This window comes from Cryptomeria japonica, chromosome 4, assembly GCF_030272615.1.
Source record: "Cryptomeria japonica chromosome 4, Sugi_1.0, whole genome shotgun sequence".
Lineage (NCBI taxonomy): Eukaryota > Viridiplantae > Streptophyta > Pinopsida > Cupressales > Cupressaceae > Cryptomeria > Cryptomeria japonica.
In genome coordinates this window covers 504,135,780-504,154,831 of record NC_081408.1, presented here as the reverse complement: position 1 = coordinate 504,154,831, position 19,052 = coordinate 504,135,780, and the positions used below count along the sequence as shown (strand labels likewise).

The 19,052-nt window shown below is 37.3% G+C and overlaps 1 protein-coding gene across 2 annotated transcripts in view; it reads right to left on the bottom strand.

The window, feature by feature from the left end:
• The window catches only part of LOC131053465 (uncharacterized), a 104,170-nt gene extending 86,937 nt beyond the window's left edge, over nucleotides 1–17,233 (bottom strand). The window contains exons 1-2 of one of the 2 annotated variants that reach the window (XM_059219916.1): nucleotides 16,781–17,233; nucleotides 16,337–16,394 (exon numbers count right to left, since the gene is read on the bottom strand). In XM_059219916.1, the coding sequence (XP_059075899.1) occupies nucleotides 16,337–16,394; nucleotides 16,781–16,869 (147 nt within the window). In that variant the 5' untranslated portion in view covers nucleotides 16,870–17,233. The remainder of the gene's footprint in view (nucleotides 1–16,336; nucleotides 16,395–16,780) is intronic. The other variant, XM_057988076.2, reaches the window with a different exon arrangement.
• Nucleotides 17,234–19,052: the final 1,819 nt, after the last annotated feature.

Below are 19,052 nucleotides of genomic sequence, written 5' to 3'. Positions count from 1 at the left end.
GCCTTAGAATACATTTCCTTGTTGACGACTCTATCCTTTGCGCTTGCTTCTTCCTAGCTTTGATCTTAGATTCCTTTCGAGATTTTGATCTCTTCTTCTCACTTGCATTTGAATCTTTGAGGTTCGGAAGTCTCCCCTTGGAGCAGATGTCTGGACTTGAAGTTATTAAAATTTTCTTTCCTGATTACTTTGAAATTCCTCCTGCTTGAACTAGATTGATGTTATTCCTTTGGATTTCCTCTCTGAATTCTCCAATTTGTGTCAATAAATTGTCTAAGTATGGAAGTTTGTTTGGATTACTCATCTTGTCACCATTTGATTTTGATTGGGAGCTTGTCTTCAATTCTTTAGGAGATGAAATCCTTCAAGAAGTTGCCCTGATCACTTCAGTCCGGGATCGTAGATGAAATCCCCCAAGAAGTCCGAAATTTTTTTCTATGATTTCACCAAGTCTGAGGATTTTTCTTCTTGATGCCTTGAAATTCTTTCAAGTGCCCTGAATTTGGAGAAGAATTCCTTTGTGCTTTCACCACAATGGAGGAAATTGGAATTTTCTCCGTGAAGTGTTTCCCATACAGCCAAATTTCGGCTATTCAATTTCATTTTGTAACACCTTCATGCGAACCTTTCAACTTTAGCCAATATTTTGGCCATCTCTATGCTCAAACGAAGTTTGCCTGTGGACTTGCCTTCAATTCTGAATTCGGCTTGTGTTAAGTAGGACAGACTCCATCCTTGGACAAGGATTTTATTCATTTCCTCTTTACTTTTCTTCTTTATTCTTCTTCATTCTTCTTGTTTCATTTCCAACACTTGGTCAAAATTTGACTCTCTTGTTGTGGAAAACTCCACACTTAGCCATTTTCTTTGTTTCCTCTTGGCAAATTCCAACACTTGGATCAAACTTTGGAAATTCCTTTCCTTCCTTGCTTCAAAAAACTCCACTTGTTCTCTTCAAAAATCTTCCTTTATTGAACTTGGGAGAGTGAGTCCTTTCAACTTTCAAAACTTGAGAAAGAATGAGAATGAAAATGACAAGTTGAAATTGATATAAGTTTGAGAAGTTCAATCTTTTTAGCATCTTTACATTTTTGGTAGATTCATCGAACCTAGTCCTCTTCTCATCTTCCTCGAAATGGCAACTCAATCCCTTCAAAAGAAAGTTGAAAGAACTCACTCATGTGTTGGCAAGGAATATTTTAAAAAATTCATGTGTTTTAAGAAATTTCTCAATTTCTATTTTGCATCTTGGTACCACTTCACACTTAGACAACTTGTCCATGTGTTGGCAAGGAATCTTTTTAGAAATTCATGTGTTTTAAGAAATTTCTCTGAGTCTTGAGTGAATTTTTGAGAAATAATTCTGTGTTGGGAAAATTTCTAGAGTTTCCAAACTTGGTCAACTCTTCAATCATGGCGGACTTTGCCATGTGTTGGGACATTTCTTTTATGACCATGGCAAACTTTTTGTGGCCTTAGGCCATTCCATCTCCTTGCCTTAGCGGTCTTTACTTGTTCTCATGCCATGTTTGTTTCTAACCTTGGCAGACTTTGGCACATGTCATGCCATTTCTACTCCAAACTTGGGCGAACTTCACCATTGGCAAGCCACCTTGCTAAATTCTCTTGGTGGACTTGGTTCCTTGGCCAATCAAACCTTATTTCTCCTTGGGCGGAGTTGGTTGTGTTGTGCCATTTCCTCTTGAAGGTGGGTGGACTTCATGTTTGTTAGGACATTTTGGTCAAGTGCCAAGGTGGACTTGACATCTTGTTAGACATTTCCTCCATGCCAATTTCTTCTAAGTACCAAGGTGGACTTTGGATGGCACAAGACATTCCTTCTCCTCCTTGGGCGGACTTGGCATCTTGGCAAGCCACTTTATGGCAGAGTTCATCATAGATTGGACATTTCCAACTTGTGGCATGGCGGACTTGACACTTGGTCAAGCCAATTGTATGATTTGTCTAGGCGGACTTTGCCATTGCCTAAGACATTGTCTTGCTTTGTCTTGGCACTTAGGCAAGACATTTCCTTGTCACTTAACCAAATTTTGAAATTTTATTCTCCCAGGTATCAACACTTAGCCAATTTTCTGAATTTTTTTCCTTGGGCGGAGTTGAGCTTTGTTTGGACATTTCTTGGACACTCTCTTGGACATTTTCTCGAACATTTTCTTGGCAGACTTTGGATTGGCCAAGACATTGTCTAACATTGCCATGGTGGATGTCATATTGGTCTGAGACATGTCTATCCCCATTTAGAAACTTTTCTTTCATGAACACTTGGATGAATTTCTTTGATTTTCCTTGGGCAGATTTGCTTCTTGCTTAGGGAATTTCCTTGATACTTAACCAAATTTTGAAATTTTATTCTCCAAGGTATCAACACTTAGCCAATTTTCTGAATTTTTCCTTGGCAAACTTTGCACTTGTCCAAGATATTGCCATCTCCCCATGAACTTGTCCAAGACATTGCCATCTCCATTTAGAAACTTTCTCTTTGGCATAGACACTTAATGGATTTTCTTGCTCAACAGTTCATGTTTGTCTGAAATTTCTGGATCGATGCCATGTCTACACATTTCTCCTTGCTTTTCATACTCGGAGATACAAAATTTTGATTTCAAATACAAGAATCCTATTGTCATGACCCGAGTGACCCAATCCTAGGTCAACTTTCAAAAAAGCTGAAAAAAGCAAAAAAGCTGCTTCACAAATTGGTCCCAAAGTGCCAAAAATCAAAAAGCAAAATCCCACAAAAATAGGAAGGTGTCAGAATTGACCCTAAGCAGTTGCGTTTTTCGTCCTTCGAGCCTTCTAAGCACTTTGATGGTGTCCAAATAACGTTTTGAGCATGATTTCCATCACTGACCTGGATGACCTCTTGAAAACTCTAACTCTTCATTGTAAAAAGATTGGTGATTAGCAGTTGCGACGCCAAGGCAAAACCCTAAAAAGAAAAATGAAAAAAAAGGGGGTCCCCATTTGCAATGGGGCAATGTGTGAAAAGGTCACAACAGAAATAAGTTAATCTTTTGTAAGTTTTGTTGTTGGTGCCACAAAGACATTGAGTTGATACTCAATTTGGTAATGTATTTTTTGCCTATAAGGGTTGGTGCTCTTGAACAAGGAGTTTGATGGGTTGGTGCCCTTGAAATATTGTAATCAAGATTCATTGTGAGGCTGGATTAGGGCAGTAGATCCTAGCAGCATTTCTCACCATGGTTTTCCCATCTTAGGTTTCCATGTAAAATCTTGTGCTATGTTTCTTGTGTAGTTGCATTGCTTTCTTGTTTAAGTTACAGTTACTTTCAAATTTCAGTTTGAAGATTAAAAAGTCTTGCATCTACTACTGATTCACCCCCTCCCCCTCTTAGTAGTAGGATTGTGTTCTACATTGCATGCAAGCAAATGTTGAAGATTTGCCACATAGCATTCTTGGGCATCCAACTTAAGAGCATGGATATTTTGCATTGTCAACAATATAAATATTATGCTTGTGGAATAGTTTATATGATGTTATTTCACAAGTACCATTATGCTGTTGGAATTGCTCCAAAAATTCCTATTCTTGAATGCTCCAATGATAACTTGACACTGAAATTGTATTGTAACCATATTGTTTATACATTAATACATTGGGTTGTGCTTTTAGAGTGTGGATTTTTTCTCCCAAAAGGATTTGCCCCACATAAATATTATGTTATGGTACTGCTGATTCGTTTATATTATGAAACTTTAAATCATAGAAACGGGACTCGGACTCGGCGAGGCCAACTCGACTCAAGACTCGGACTCGGCAAAAAAAACGCGGCTCAGACTCGGCTGGACTCGGCAAAGTGAAAAACTCAAGAAATTTAGAGATTTTTAAAGATTTAAAACTTGTTTCATGCACCCTTTATTCAATACACCTTAAAGACACAATAACATCATCAAATAGAAGCTAATTTGATTACATACACAAGTATACATTAATCACATAAGCATAAATGCAAATTGTAGCTGAAGGAAATAACAAACATAGATATATAAATATTGTCAAATGTATACAATATTACAAAACTCATGGAATAAAAAACATGTCATCATATGATCAAATGAGATGCAAACTCTTCCTTTCCAACTCTTGATGCACCAAATGACAGTATATGTTGTTATATGGAGCCTAATCAGACTCGGAGGTTAAAATTTCCCTACTTCTATTAGCGCAGTTTCCCCCCTAATTTTACGACAGGGATTTGGGGGTAGCACCCCCAAGTTGGGGTCAAGGGGTAGTGCCCCTTGCGGGGTCCAGGGGCAGCGCCCCCTGCAGGCTCCCTATCATGATACAAAGCAGGGTCGAGGGGCAGTGCCCTGCGAAACCAAAAGACTTATTATTTTATAAAGGCGTCGGGTGTTATTTTTCTATTGTTTCTCCTCACAACTCACCTTTCTCCTCCTATTTTGTCAAATGAATGAAATAAAGTTCACTTTTAGGCTCAAAGCATAATATAAACCAAAAAAAATCAATTCGAAACATATTAGAAGTGTTTTTTTTACTTAAAGTTACATGTCGTCGACCGAGTTTGGCAAGAAATTGCTAAATCCGAGTTTGGGTGATTTTGGGCCCCACACTCGGCCAAGTCCGAGTCCAAGCCCCCTAGACTCGCCCAGCCTAACTCGACTCGGAAATCGCCCAAACTCGGTGATTTCTAACGATTCTCATTTCTCTAGTTTGTTTAAATATATAACAAATTTAACAAGAAGACAACTGAAAACTAAAAAGATTAATTGTTTGCTATTTTAATTTCTTTAACAATCAATACCATGAGTCATGACATTTAAATCACAAGTCTAAACACACAAAAACTAATATAATAGATCAAATATGGTATCAACAATCAAGACTCTTGACTCAAGAGTTCATACTGCATATCAAAATGCTGATCTACATACAAAAAACGAAAAAAATCAGAAATCTGAATTATCATATTATGTCATTAATGGATGAAGTTCCACTCTTGCATCAACTATGTTGTCAATTTCCAAGTACTCAGCTATGATGCTCTCCAGTTATTCATCTCACTCAAGCTCAAGTTCCTCTGTAGGCAATAGAATTGGGGGTAAATCATTGAGGCCATTTGAATCAACCACTTCATCCTCCAAGGGTATAACTACTCCATCAAGTGGAATTTGATCCCATTCTACTAAAAGAACCTCCTTGTACCCAAGGCACACAAGAGAGAAGGTGAAGTGAGCTATGAATATAGACTAGGTTTTCTACTTTCTCTTACCCTAAGTGGTTCCTCTTCAATTAATTAATGAAACCGTAAGTACTCCAATCCCTCTCACAAGATGAAGAACTAGATACTTGTGAGAGCAATCTTATTGCAAATGATTGTAATTCAAGTGTTCCACTTCCATGGTTCCACCATCACTCTATAGGGTATTTCTTTGCATGCACATCATATAAGGCTTCCACAACAACAAAAAAATACCTTGCCCACATAGGAACCTTTTCCACTAAGTCTTGATAATTGAATCATCCTCACCTCAGCCATAAATCTTCTTTACGCAATCCAAAACCCCTCTATCCTCATATAGAGACCTCTTCTTGGTCAATTTTGTATCACTTAAGATTCAAACCATAAGCAGCACAATGAAGGGGTATGTTAAATTTATTCCCTCTTCCATGTATCTTTTCTTCTACCAAAGGATGTAGAGAAAGATCTTTAACCTATGTTATTTTCTTGATTCTTTCACACATAGGATCCATTTCTTATTAATTTCTCCTAAACATGGCTTGTCTAAATCTAGAAATTCAATCACCTTGCATATTAGCTGAAAAAAGTAAACAACAAATTTAACATCGGCCCAAAAACTGTCATTAAGGACCATACCTCTCAGTTCAACAACAATATATAATGTAGAGCATCTCCATGATACTCATGCATCACTAACTAGTATAGATATCTTAAAGGAATCTATCTATAAAAGTGTCAAGAGATCAACTTATTCTAAAAATACTACTTGACATGTAAATGATTATCAAATTTAAGCAAAAAGGTAAGAGTTTTTGTTAATGAACTCATGCCATTACAGTCCACCTATTGTTGCCATTGTATAATGCCTCTTAGCATTAACTACAATAGAACACAAAGCTCCATTGACTACATTAAGACACTCGGGGAGTATAAAATAAAAAGCAAACCAGTATCAACATGAGGATCATATGATATGTGTAATGTTTGAATTATGATAAATTGATAGTCAAATTAGGCTTTTATGTTGTCTAAATACATTAACTTTTTTTGGTAAGGTTTTCTTCTTTTGCCAAGTCCCAAGTCCGAGTCAAAATTTTGGGCTGCCAACTCAAGTCCGAGCCCTAAATTATGGTCAAAACCAATACAAAGGTCGTCATGTCCCCAAATGGACAACTCTAGTAGGATATGGATAAATTCTGAAACATGTCCACGCTGAAACAATTACCAAATGATCAAAGTAGATGCCAAACCCTAACAAATTAGCAATAATGCAATATTGCAAACCCTTGTAAATCAAACATACAGTTCCAAACAGCAAATTCAAACCCTCAAATGCAACATGATGCAGATATGAATTGTAGTACCAAACTTATCAAATATGACTGTATCTTTATGGACAACGATACTATTATTCACAAATGTTTGTATGAAACCCTTACACACTAAAATTGACCAAATATGTAAGCAGAAATGGACAATTAGGTGTTGGATAAATTATGAGAGCAGCAAAAAACATGAAAACAACAACATAGAAACCCCAGATCTGATTTTTTATCTATGACAGCCAAAGTTATCTGCACTAATATATGCAACAGCAACAACAAACCTTCATAAATTACCCCTATTAGATCTGAAAACAATCTAAAAATGACTTCAAATCATTGTAACCAGTAATGACACTATAGCAACCTGAAAATGACTTCAACCTATACAACCAAGAGCAATCCTTGAAGAGAATTACCTCAAATGGATATAGGGTTTTCCTTCCCAAGTCAAATCATGGAAAACCAAGAGGGTTTTCCTCCTCCAGATCTCCCACACTGACGTAGTAAACTTGGCTAAAACGCTCTGATACCAATTGACGTAGTAGACTTCAGCTAAAATCCAAATGCATGCTCTATACTCTGGCAATAATGATGGGAAGTTCAGGAAAACAAACAGCACCTACAGACTTCCTGGCAGATTTGTGACAGGAACAGACTAGAATGACAGTAATCAATAACAGCAATGTATTTGGCACTCAATTACAAAGAAACTAGGAATCATCAATAACAACCAACAAGGCAAATGGAAACACCAAAAAGATTAACTTTATTATTACGCAGCATATGAGGGTGGCTACATAAAATAATAGATGTTTACAATAAACCAATTGGCCATACATCTGTCGGCCGACTTCCCCTTTGCAACTCAACAACCATCTACACTTCGGCTTTTGTGGTTCGGCCTACAGGCCGAACCCCCTTTTAACAATCCTACTTACTAAACCGCCTTTTGTCTTGTTAAAGCCTCTGTTTGCCTAGTCGATTCAATTCCTCTTCTGGCCGTTCGATTTCTTCTTACTGTTCTGCTACCAATTCTCACCGCTCATCATTCGTTCTAACTTCCTTTTGCCTATCGGTCTTCTTCCTTTCGGCGCCCATCCTAATCGGGCCAACTCCACTCTTTGCAATTTCTTCCAAACTGTTTCATTATCCTCTTGCTGACGTGGCGGGAGGATTAGTGATCAATCAACACGATGCTCCTGCATCAAACTCCCCAGGAGACAAAAGATCATCTACTCCTGCACATGGGCTATTAATCAACACTTGCCTCTATACTGTTTCTTCATCCTTCACAAATCTTCATCTACCTAGCCTTGTCTTCATCTTCTTGCATTTAGTCTTGTCTTGTCTTCATGCCTTTGTCTTTGCCTCTTTCAATGGGTTCACAACTACATCTTCACAAGGACACAGGGCTATCCATTCAACTACTCCCATCAATGGCGTAATAACAACTCTCTCAAAGTTGCAAACTCAAAGGTTTCAAGTATCCATCACTCCTGTTGTTGCTTCCTCACACAATCACCAACATACTGCCATCTACCCATCCAAGATCTTGGAAGATGCACTACCACCCTTCCTCAGTGGTCTCTCTCTCTCTCTACACCTTCTACCTAGCTTCATCTTGTTGGAGACAATACCACAAACCTCTTTCATGTCTGCCACACACACACACCTTCACAAAACTCTTCCTTACAGCAGCCTTGATGGATCAACTTGCAACCAAAGAACCTAGCAACACAAAATCTCAAATCTTTTAGCAAGGTCCTAGTGTAGATTGCCTCCTTCGGCGATCTTTCTACACACTCAAGATCTTCTTGCTCTAATACAAATGGACGTAGTAGACTTGGCTAAAACACTCTGATACCACTTGACATAGTAGACTTGGCTAAAACCCAAATACATGCTCTATACTCTGGCAATAATGATGTGAAGTTCAGGAAAACAAACAGCACCTACAAACTTCCTGGCAGATTTGTGACAGGAACATACTAGAATAACAGTAATCGATAACAGCAATGTATTTGGCACTCAATTACAATGAAAACGGGAATCATCAATAACAACCAGCAAAGCAAATGGAAACACCAAAAAGATTAACTTTATTATTACGCAGCATATGAGGGTGGCTACATAAAATAATAGATGTTTACAATAAACTAATTGGCCATACATCTGTCGGCTGACTTCCCCTTTGCAACTCAACAACCATCTACACTTCGGCTTTTGTGGTTCGGCCTGTGGCCGAACTCCCTTCTAACAATCCTGCTTACTAAACCACCTTCTGTCTTTTTTTTTCAATTCAATTCCTCTTCTGCCCATTCGATTTCTTCTGACTATTCAGCTACCAATTCTCACCGCTCATTATTCGTTCCGACTTCCTTTTGCCTATTGGTCTTCTTCCTTTCGGAGCCTATCCTAATCGGGCCAACTCCACTCTTTGCAGTTTCTTCCAAACCGTTTCATTATCATCTTGCTGATGTGGCTACAGGATTAGTTTCTTCCTTTTGCCTGTTGGTCTTCTTCCTTTCGGCGCCCATCCTAATCGGGCCAACTCCACTCTTTGCAGTTTCTTCCAAACCGTTTCATTATCATCCTGTTGATGTGGCGGCAGGATTAGTGATCAATCAGCGCAATGCTCCTGCATCAAACACCAAGAGATTTCATGCTTCAAATTTCCAAAATGGAAGGAATGGTGAAATGACAAAATTGGATGATTTGCTTTGTGCCTTGACTTCCCTTTCATAGGTCTTTTTCGGGCCCTCCATTTCATTTGATTTTTATTGAAATTTACTTTTTGTTAAATTTGTGCCCTAGTTCAGTAATCAAATTTATAACATTTAATTATTTGTTAGCATTTAGTAAATCATAATCAAGTAAATACAAGAATGAAACAAGAGAGCAGGAGACAAACACAAAATACCCTGGGAAAACCTCCAAGGAGGAAAAACCCAACACTAAAGACCCATAGGTCAGATTATGTATTCACTCTTAATTGTACAAATACAATACTTAGCTTGATTCTCCAGATCTGATCCTCTTTTGTATATCAGATCTGCCCTTCTAAATACACCAAGTTTGCACCAAAATGCCTTATATCCTCTTGGACAAGTTCACACAATCCTCTTCTATTTTTCGCACCTTAAGTTGCAGAGATAGTTCGTTGATTGCATGTAAGATGAAGTGAATAATTGTATTTGCAATTTGACTTTATTTATATGAGTCTTTAACCCATATATCCAAGTCGGCCTTCATCCTTTTTGGCGCCAATTTATTTATTGAGGCGTGGTGCTTTTTAGGGTGGCGTGGAGGTATGGGGCCGAACTTAACTTGGGGGCACGTTACCCCTTTAGGATAGGACCCAGTCCTATATGGGTTTGGATGTTGCCTTAAGGCAATCCGAACCCATCTTACCTAGTTACAAACAACACTCCCTCTTAACTAGGGAAGAAGAGAATACATAATTTGAACCTTTAGAGTTCCATCTAGCACACAAGCATAGAATTACATCTTCCACCTAGCACACAAGCATAGGATGGTTCTAGCACACAAGCATAGAAAGTGTAATACACAAGTGGGTCTTTACATAATTACAATTGTCCATCTAGCGCACAAGCAAAGAATGATCAAAGCGTTGCAAATAGAGTCACTAAAATTGGAGCTCCCTCTCAAACAGGGTTCCATTTTCCACAATACCAAGTCTGTCTCTGAAGTATTCGAACTTCACTCTGGATAAGGGTTTGGTAAGGATATCTGCAACCTGTTCATCTGTGCTAATGTACTTTAGTTGAATGGCACCTCTTTGCACCATATCCCGAATGAAGTGATAGTGTGTTTCCACATGTTTGGACCGATTATGGAACACAGGATTTACTGACATCTTTATACAGCTTTGATTATCACAATGAATGGTGGTAGGACCACTAGCTTGACCAAATAATCCAACAAGGAGCTTGCGAAGCCACACTGCTTCTCTGGATGCAACAGATGCTGCAATGTACTCAGCTTCTGCAGTGCTTAATGCTACCGAAGATTGCTTTCTACATGCCCAAGAGATCACTGCAGAGCCCAAGTTGAAGCAGATACCTGAAGTACTTTTCCTATCCTTGACACTTCCTGCCCAATCTGAATCTGAGTAGCCTTCCAAGAAGATTGAGGTATTAAGTGAATACTTCAACCCATAACCAATAGTGCCACGCAGGTATCTTAGAATGTGCTTGGCAGCAACCAGGTGAACAAGTTTAGGTAAGCTCATGAACTGTCTGAGGGCATTCACAGCATAACAGATATCTGGCCTAGTATTGACTAGGTACATCAAGGATCTAATCAACTATCTGTACTCAGATGGATCTGCAAAATCAGAGTTAGCTACAGAAACACTTAACTTCTTTAAGTTAGATTCCATAGGAGTATACATGGGTTTACAATCCATCATTATAAATCTTTTCAGAATATCAATAGTATATTTTCCTTGACTTAGAAAGATTTCATTGGATTTTTGCCATACTTCTAACCCTAGGAAGTAATGCATTAGTCCTAAATCCTTCATTTCAAATTCTGAGGCTAATTCCTTCTTACATCTTATGATTAATTTATTTTCACCAGTGAGAAATAAATCATCCACATACAAAACCAAAATAAGCATATCATCATTATAAATCTTCAAGTAAATGTTAGCATCAGCATCATTCTTGCAAAATCCTAAGCTTAGTAAGTACTTATCAATTCTTTCATACCAAGCACGAGGAGCCTGTTTGAGCCCATATAAGGCTTTCTTCAGCGTGCAAACATGAGAAACTCTTTTATGGATTACATAACCTTCTGGTTGCTCAATATAGACTTCCTCTTCAATGACACCATTGAGGAAGGCTATCTTAACGTCCATTTGATGCAGCTCCCAACCTTTGGCTGCAGCAATAGCTATTATAGATCTAATAGAAGTATATCTAGCAACAGGAGCAAAAGTTTCTTCATAATCTATTCCTTCCTTTTGAGAAAAACCACGAGCTACAAACCTAGCTTTATATTTTTCAATACTACCATCAGCATTATGTTTAATTTTAAACAACCATTTCGAAGAAACAACAAACTTACCTTTGGGTCTGGGTACAATGTCCCAAACATCATTCTTGATGATAGACCCATACTCTTCATCCATGGCTGATTTCCAAGCATGATGGGATATAGCTTCTTCAACATTGTGAGGTTCAAACTCAATGATATTACACATCACGGAAATGTAGTTGGCATGATTTTGGAGTCTCTTGCTATCTCTAAAGGTTCCTCTGGGAGCAGCAAATCCTTCAGCATCTTGAATCGTGTTTCTCACCCAAAGTGGTCTCTTCTTGCAGACCACAATATCCTGAGGTATATCTGTAGAGTCCATGGGTTTTGTTGGGTCATCCTGGACTTCCTAATCCGGAAGGTTAGCGGACTCCTTCTGTATCTCAGGGTTAGCATCAACTTTTGAATCTTGATTTTCAATCACCATATCATTATTATCAGATAATGAACCTTTAGATCTTTTCAAAGCAATATCTTCTTCAAAAGTTACATCTCTACTTACCTCAACATACCTTTGACATGAAATGTAGATCTTGAAGACTTTGGAAGATTCACTGTATCCCACTAATATGCCTTTCTTTCCAGAGGGATCCAACTTGGTTCGTTTTTCTTTAGGCACATGAACATACACCGGGCTCCCGAATATCCTTAGGTGGCTGATGTCAGGTTTGATTCCTGTAAAGGCTTCTTCAGGAGTTATATCCCTTAGAGCACGATGAGGACATCTATTTTGGATGTAAACTGTTGTTTTGGATGCTTCCGCCCATAGAAAAGGTTGCAGGTCTTGATCATGAATCATGGCTCTTGCAGCTTCAACAATGGTCCTGTTCTTTCTTTCAGCAACTCCATTTTGCTGAGGATTGTAGGGAACACAAAACTCCCTCTTAATTCCTGCCTTAACACAAAAATCATAGAAACTACCTGAGGTGTACTCACCTCCATTGTCAGATCTTAAACATTTAATTCGATTTCCTATAGTGTTTTCAACTAAGGCTTTGAATTCTTTAAATCTGTTTAGGACTTCTTCAGACTCTTTAGATTTAAGAAAGCAAATCCATGTATTCCTAGAGAAATCATCTATGAAGATAACATAATAAAGGAAGCCGCTAGGAGATGCTACAAACATAGGGCCACATAAATCTGAATGAATAAGTTCTAACTTTTCTTTAGCCCTACCATCACTTTTAAGAAAAGGGTTCTTTACATTCTTACCCATTGCACAACCTTTACAAGCATCATCATGAGATAAACTAAGATAAACTAAGTTTAGGCATACCTTTAACCATTTTACCGAGAGTGGGAAGAGCTTGAAAGTGTAGATGTCCAAGTCTTCTATGTCATAGCTCGCATGATTCAAGGGCCTCATGGATGAGAGCTTGAATTGGATTAGCTGCAAGCTTATATAAACTATCACATCTATTTCCAATAATACGAGCAGTTTTGAAATTAAATTTCTTAGACCAAGCAAGTACCTTCCCTTCAGAAAATGCTATTTGCAAACCCTTATCTTCTAAGGCAGAAATGGAAATAAGATTTCTTTTAATACCAGGTACAAAAGGATATCACAGAGTTGTAAGGAAATACCAGAATCTAGTTTTAAAGAGGTAGTACCAGAACCTTTTACCGAGTATCTAGCATCATCACCGATTACCAAATGAAGGTTGGTATCTTTTTCAATCAGATCTGAAAGATGCTCACGAAAACCTGAGATGTGTCAGGAGGCACCACTATCAATTATCCAAGTATTACTGTCCGTAGGGACATTGCTTGATAGAGTAGAGATAATTGCTTGATAGAGTAGAGATAAGAAGATAATCCTCACTTTGTTCAACAACTTCATTTAAATTGACTTCCCTTTCCTTGGGATCATTCTGACAATCTCGGGCATAGTGACCATACTTATCACATCTAAAGCAAGGAATGTGAGAGGAATCTCTTGACTTCTTCCCTGGATCATAGGAGGAGGATCTAAAATCTTTGCTTCTCTTTTCCTTCTTCCAATGTCCACCGTTCCTAGATTTAGCTAAGAGAACATGATTATCATTTTTGAGAGAGTTCTTGAGTTTTCCTCTTACCTCAATTCAAGATTCATCTTCAATGCAATCAGATTGAAGACGCTCAAAGTTGGGACGATCAGCTCTTCCACCAATGCTACGAATGAATGGTTCCCATTCATCAGGTAGACCATTTAATGCAATCATAACAAGATCGTTATCTGAAATTTGGCAATCAAGAGTACTTAGCTTGTCCTTTAGTTCATTGATTCTCATGAAGTAGGCTATGATTGAGTCTTCTTCTTTCATTTTCATGCGAAGAAGCTGCTGCCTTAGAGCAAGAGCCTTGCTGAGGTTGTTGACTTCATACATCCCTTCCAAGTGTTTGATCATTTTCCTGGCAGACGCAAATTTTGATATGACAGTGACAAGATGATTCTTGACAGATTCAATTATGATCTTCCTAGCCTTGAGGGAGTCTTTCTTGAACTGCTTCAGCTCTTCAGCATCTTCTGGAGGGGACAGCCTTTCTTCTTCTACAAATTTCAGCAGATCATTCTCTTCAAGGATCAAAAGAATACGGACTTTCCAAGCAGCAAAATAAAGGGCTCCATCAAGTCTATCTTCAGCCCTCAAACCTGACATTTTAATCTGAAAACAAACAACAACTATATGCAACAAATGATTTACAAAAATCTGAAATTAGTGACACCTTAGCTTTGATACCATGTTAAATTTGTGCCCTAATTCAGTAATCAGATTTGTAACATTTAATTATTTGTTAGCATTTAGTAAATCATAATCAAGTAAATACAAGAATGAAACAAGAGAGCAGGAGACAAACACAAAATACCCTAGGAAAACCTCCAAGGAGGAAAAACCCAGCACTAAAGACCCACAGGTCAGATTATGTATTCACTCTTAATTGTACAAATACAATACTTAGCTTGATTCTCCAGATCTGATCCTCTTTTGTATATCAGATCTGCCCTTCTAAATACACCAAGTCTGCACCAAAATGCCTTACATCCTCTTGGACAAGTTCGCACAATCCTCTTCTATTTTTCGCACCTTTAGTTGCAGAGATAGTTCGCTGATTGCATGTAAGATGAAGTGAATAATTGTATTTGCAATTTGACTTTATTTATATGAGTCTTTAATCCATATATCCAAGTCGGCCTTCATCCTTTTTGCGCCAATTTATTTATTGAGGCATGGTGCTTGTTAGGGTGGCGTGGAGGTATGGGGCCGAACTTAACTTGGGGGCACGTTACCCCTTTAGGATAGGACCCAGTCCTATATGGGTTCGAATGTTGCCTTAAGGCAATCCGAACCCATCTTACCTAGTTACAAACAACACTTTTCCCTCCAAGTATTTAAAATACTTTTAATTACATCCAAAAGTCTCTTTTTGAACTACATTTTGAAACAAGTGCAAAAAAGTATTTTTTAACATTACATAGGACCTAGATAATATTTAAGTGATCGAGCCCACTTAAAAATACTGTTAATTAATGCTGCAATCTGCTAAGGGCTGCAATTAAGTCAGAGGCATGACAAATACCTGTGTTCTGGAGTATTGAGTTTAGAACTTCAGATTACTTTATCATGTCCTCTTTTCAGAACTAAATGATTTAACAGGATAAAGTTATCTGAAGTTCTAAACTCAATACTCAAGAACTCAGGTATATGTCATGCCTCCGACTTAATTGCAGCCCTTAGCAGATTGCAATAAGGGGCACTACAGTATATGAACCAATACCCAAGGATTCGCTACCCAATTTCAATACACAAGGTAGACATACCTAACACTTATGTACTTGGATACACCTACCCAATAGGCAGGAATCAGTAATAAGAGTAGACCTACTCAATGCTTGCATCGTCAAAGTAAACGGAGCAAATACTTGGGGTGGGTGGGCTTGAGAATTTGAGGTAATAGTAACCAATATTTGATTCCTTGAGGTAGTTGTACCCAATACTTGAATAGTTTAGGGTAGTCTTACCTAGTAATCAGCTACTTTGAGGGTAGCTGTACCTTATACTCAGATGTTCAAGTAACTATGCCCAGTACTTCAATACCAAAATTAGTCATTCCTAATACTTGGATGTTGATAATCATAGCAATCATAATAGACAAGTCCATACCCAGATAGCCATACTGATAACTTATAATTTGACTTCTTAATCTTGACGATGCAATTTCACTATTAGCTACTGGTTCTTTATTCGATGAAAGATAAAGCTAAAGTTACTGATTTATTTAATTAGTTAATTTCCTGGTTTTCTAGAATTTTTTTCCTTTTAAATTACAAACATTTTTTACTAAAATTACAATGCATTACATTATGTAATTGAAGCCACATTCCAAAATATTCGTAGATAGGGAAGACTTGCTCCCATTATTTTTTCCTAGCATTTTTATCAAAATTATAGATCTCTGTCAATCTAGACAGATTTAATGGATACATTTAGCTGTTGCGATGCCATATTGATGATCGTGATTCAAGTAACGAGTGTATGTAAGTGTTTGCCAATTTCTTTTAGTAACTTTGTATTACATTCAATACTACAAATGATTAATTTTCTCGGCACAAATAAATCTCAAAACAATGTCAGATATCAATGAGCTCAAATAATAAAAGTGTGCGGCGTAACAGAGTTCCAGGCTGAAATCAAGAGAGACATGATACTGTTGAAATTGGGAAATTACCACTTTCAACTCACGGCGTACAACATGCTCCACACCCAACAAAGCAATACCCGGGCAACTGCATAACCCAACAAACAAGACCACGTGCAAGTCCCAGATAAATTAAACGAAAGCAATTCCCATTAGTTGTGGCAAGCAAGCTAAAGGTTAATCAAGAAAGGGAAATCAACCCTCTATAACTTTATTAAATTTCCTTTCAAATAAAACAAGAGACTGCAAATTGTATTCACTCTTGGCATGGATAGAGAGGGCTTAAAATGTTGTAAAAAAATTAGATTTTCCATCCATCAAACCATTTATCTCGTTCCACAACACAGTTCTAACCCAAGTCCCACTAAATTGATATTAATTTAAATTCAAAAACACAAACGGAATACAATATTTATGCGTGCCCGTGATTTACCGTTCCAAAATAGACTTTAAAAAAAGGCTAAATTAGCTTACCTCTGCATCAAGAAGGTCAAAAGGGTTTGCCGCTGGACGTGTGGGTCGAGAATCAATTGAGTCGGCATCTGAATCATTCTCATTTTCATTCTCCTGACGAGTTAATAATTGTTCCTGCTCCCGGAGCACCTTCTGGAGCATGCGAGCAGACATTTTTGCTGCTGCTTTGTTTTTTATTTACTCGATTGTTTCAAGAAGCTTATCGATGCTGCCATAAACCCCCGATCTTGAACAAGAATGGAGCTTCCTGAACAGAAAGGGTACGATTTTGTTGAAAATAAGTGTGGGTAAAATAGATAATTTATGTAGTTTTAGGAAAAAATTTAGAAGCTGAATTTATTTATTTTTCGTGGGAAAGTAAACATTCCTGCGATGCTGAAATTTGGAGAATTGTGGTATTGGTTTCGGTGGAAAGCTTTTCAATGGAATTACCAACATTACCAAAAGTGTAGGAGTCAATATTTTGATTAAGGATTAACTCTATCATTTCTGTGCATCTTGGTGTGCAATGGGTATGTAAATAAAATGTTTATTTTTTTGCATATATTTTTGTAGTATATGAGGTCAATGGATAGGTCATTTAGCAATTGATGTTTTAAATTCATTTATAGGAATCTAAATACAATTAAAATAGAACCTAGTAATTAGGAAGATAATCAAAATCAATTACCAATAGATCCATGTAATGTTTGCAATAGGGACAGAGAGAGAAGGGGGAAGAGTGTGAGAGAGAGAGAGCAAGGGGTAAGGAGATAGAGATTGAGGTGAGAGAGAAAGAGAGATGTGCGGATAAAGATATAAGGAGATATAGAGGGAAGATGGATATAGATACAAAGAGATAGTTAAAGAGACAAACTGTGATGCTCAGACTTTTGGGCAAAAATACAACAACAATTTTTTTTTAAATAACACTAAATTATTTGTGATCTACGTACAGTTAGATGTGATAGTTCACTTAGTTTCACTAAAAAGATATCCTAAGTGTCAATTTAATTGGGTCTCTAATGCAAGCGATAAATTATTTTATTTAACTAGGAGACTTACAACTTCTTCCCAATTCATAAGCGATTTAATAATTAAATTAATTCAATTTTATCCAAGTGTTGAAAACCATCCAATTTATCTTAAGTATAATTCCTAATAAACTATATTTCAATTACTTAACATTTACTAATAATTCCTATTATTAATTTAAGTTGATTAAAATATACCAATAATGACAAACCAACTTTAATATTAATTAATTCGCCCAATAGCAATCTTCAATTTTAATTATATTTAGTGTTAATATTATTTAAATAATTCTATAATCCACTAAATTAAGATTAATACAAATTCATTGTATTAATATTAATTAATTGAACAAATGTATTTATAGATCCAAAACGTCATTATAGTATTTAAATCATTAATAATGTTTCCTATTTGAACTAAAATAAATCCACTGATCAAAAGCCCATTAACTTCTTAAATTACATTAACCCATTTCAATACCCTTATTTGTATTTAAAATGACCAATATAAACTGCATTATCAAAGGAGGTTTGGTTCTCTTCGAGCCTGGCCCATTCATAACCGTCTTGCATCTCATAGACAAACATGGTTGCTCTGTCGTCTTTGAGGAATCGCAACAGTTTGTTCCTCTCAACGTTCATCAGAAAGCAAACCTGTACAACAATTTTATAATGTGTGAGTTTTTTTAAAAAACCAGTAAGTTCCCTTGCATTACCTTGAAACTTCTCCTCGTTCCTAAGTTTCCAAATAAACCAAAGTATGTAGGAAGATAGAATTTGCCAGACTAGGTTACCATCCTTCCTCGGTCCATGAATAAAACCAGTGATTATATCAAGAGTACATACATGTTCTGTGATAGAGATTCCAAACATTAACCAAATTTCTCTAGCAAAAGGGCAGTCAAAGAAAATGTGGCACGCAGTCTCAGGTTTTCTGCAAACAGAGCATAGGTCGTGTGCAGTCGATTTATTCCTAATAGGTAGTATGTCCAGTATAAGCTGCCACCTGAAGCATTTGACCTTAGGGGGGATGGGGGATCGCCATAACTTCTCAAAGGTTTTCTGCCATGCGTGGGGGTTATGGTCAACATACCACAGAGTATTAATATGATCGATCACCGAGGTATCATTATTGAGCAAGTTATAAATAGATTTGGCTTTGATCGTGGGGAGGGTGGAGCCATCCTTCCATAGGAATGTAAGGTACCTATGAGTGTCTACATGTGTGCTCCTGGGGAGATTAAAGGGAGTGCATGCAT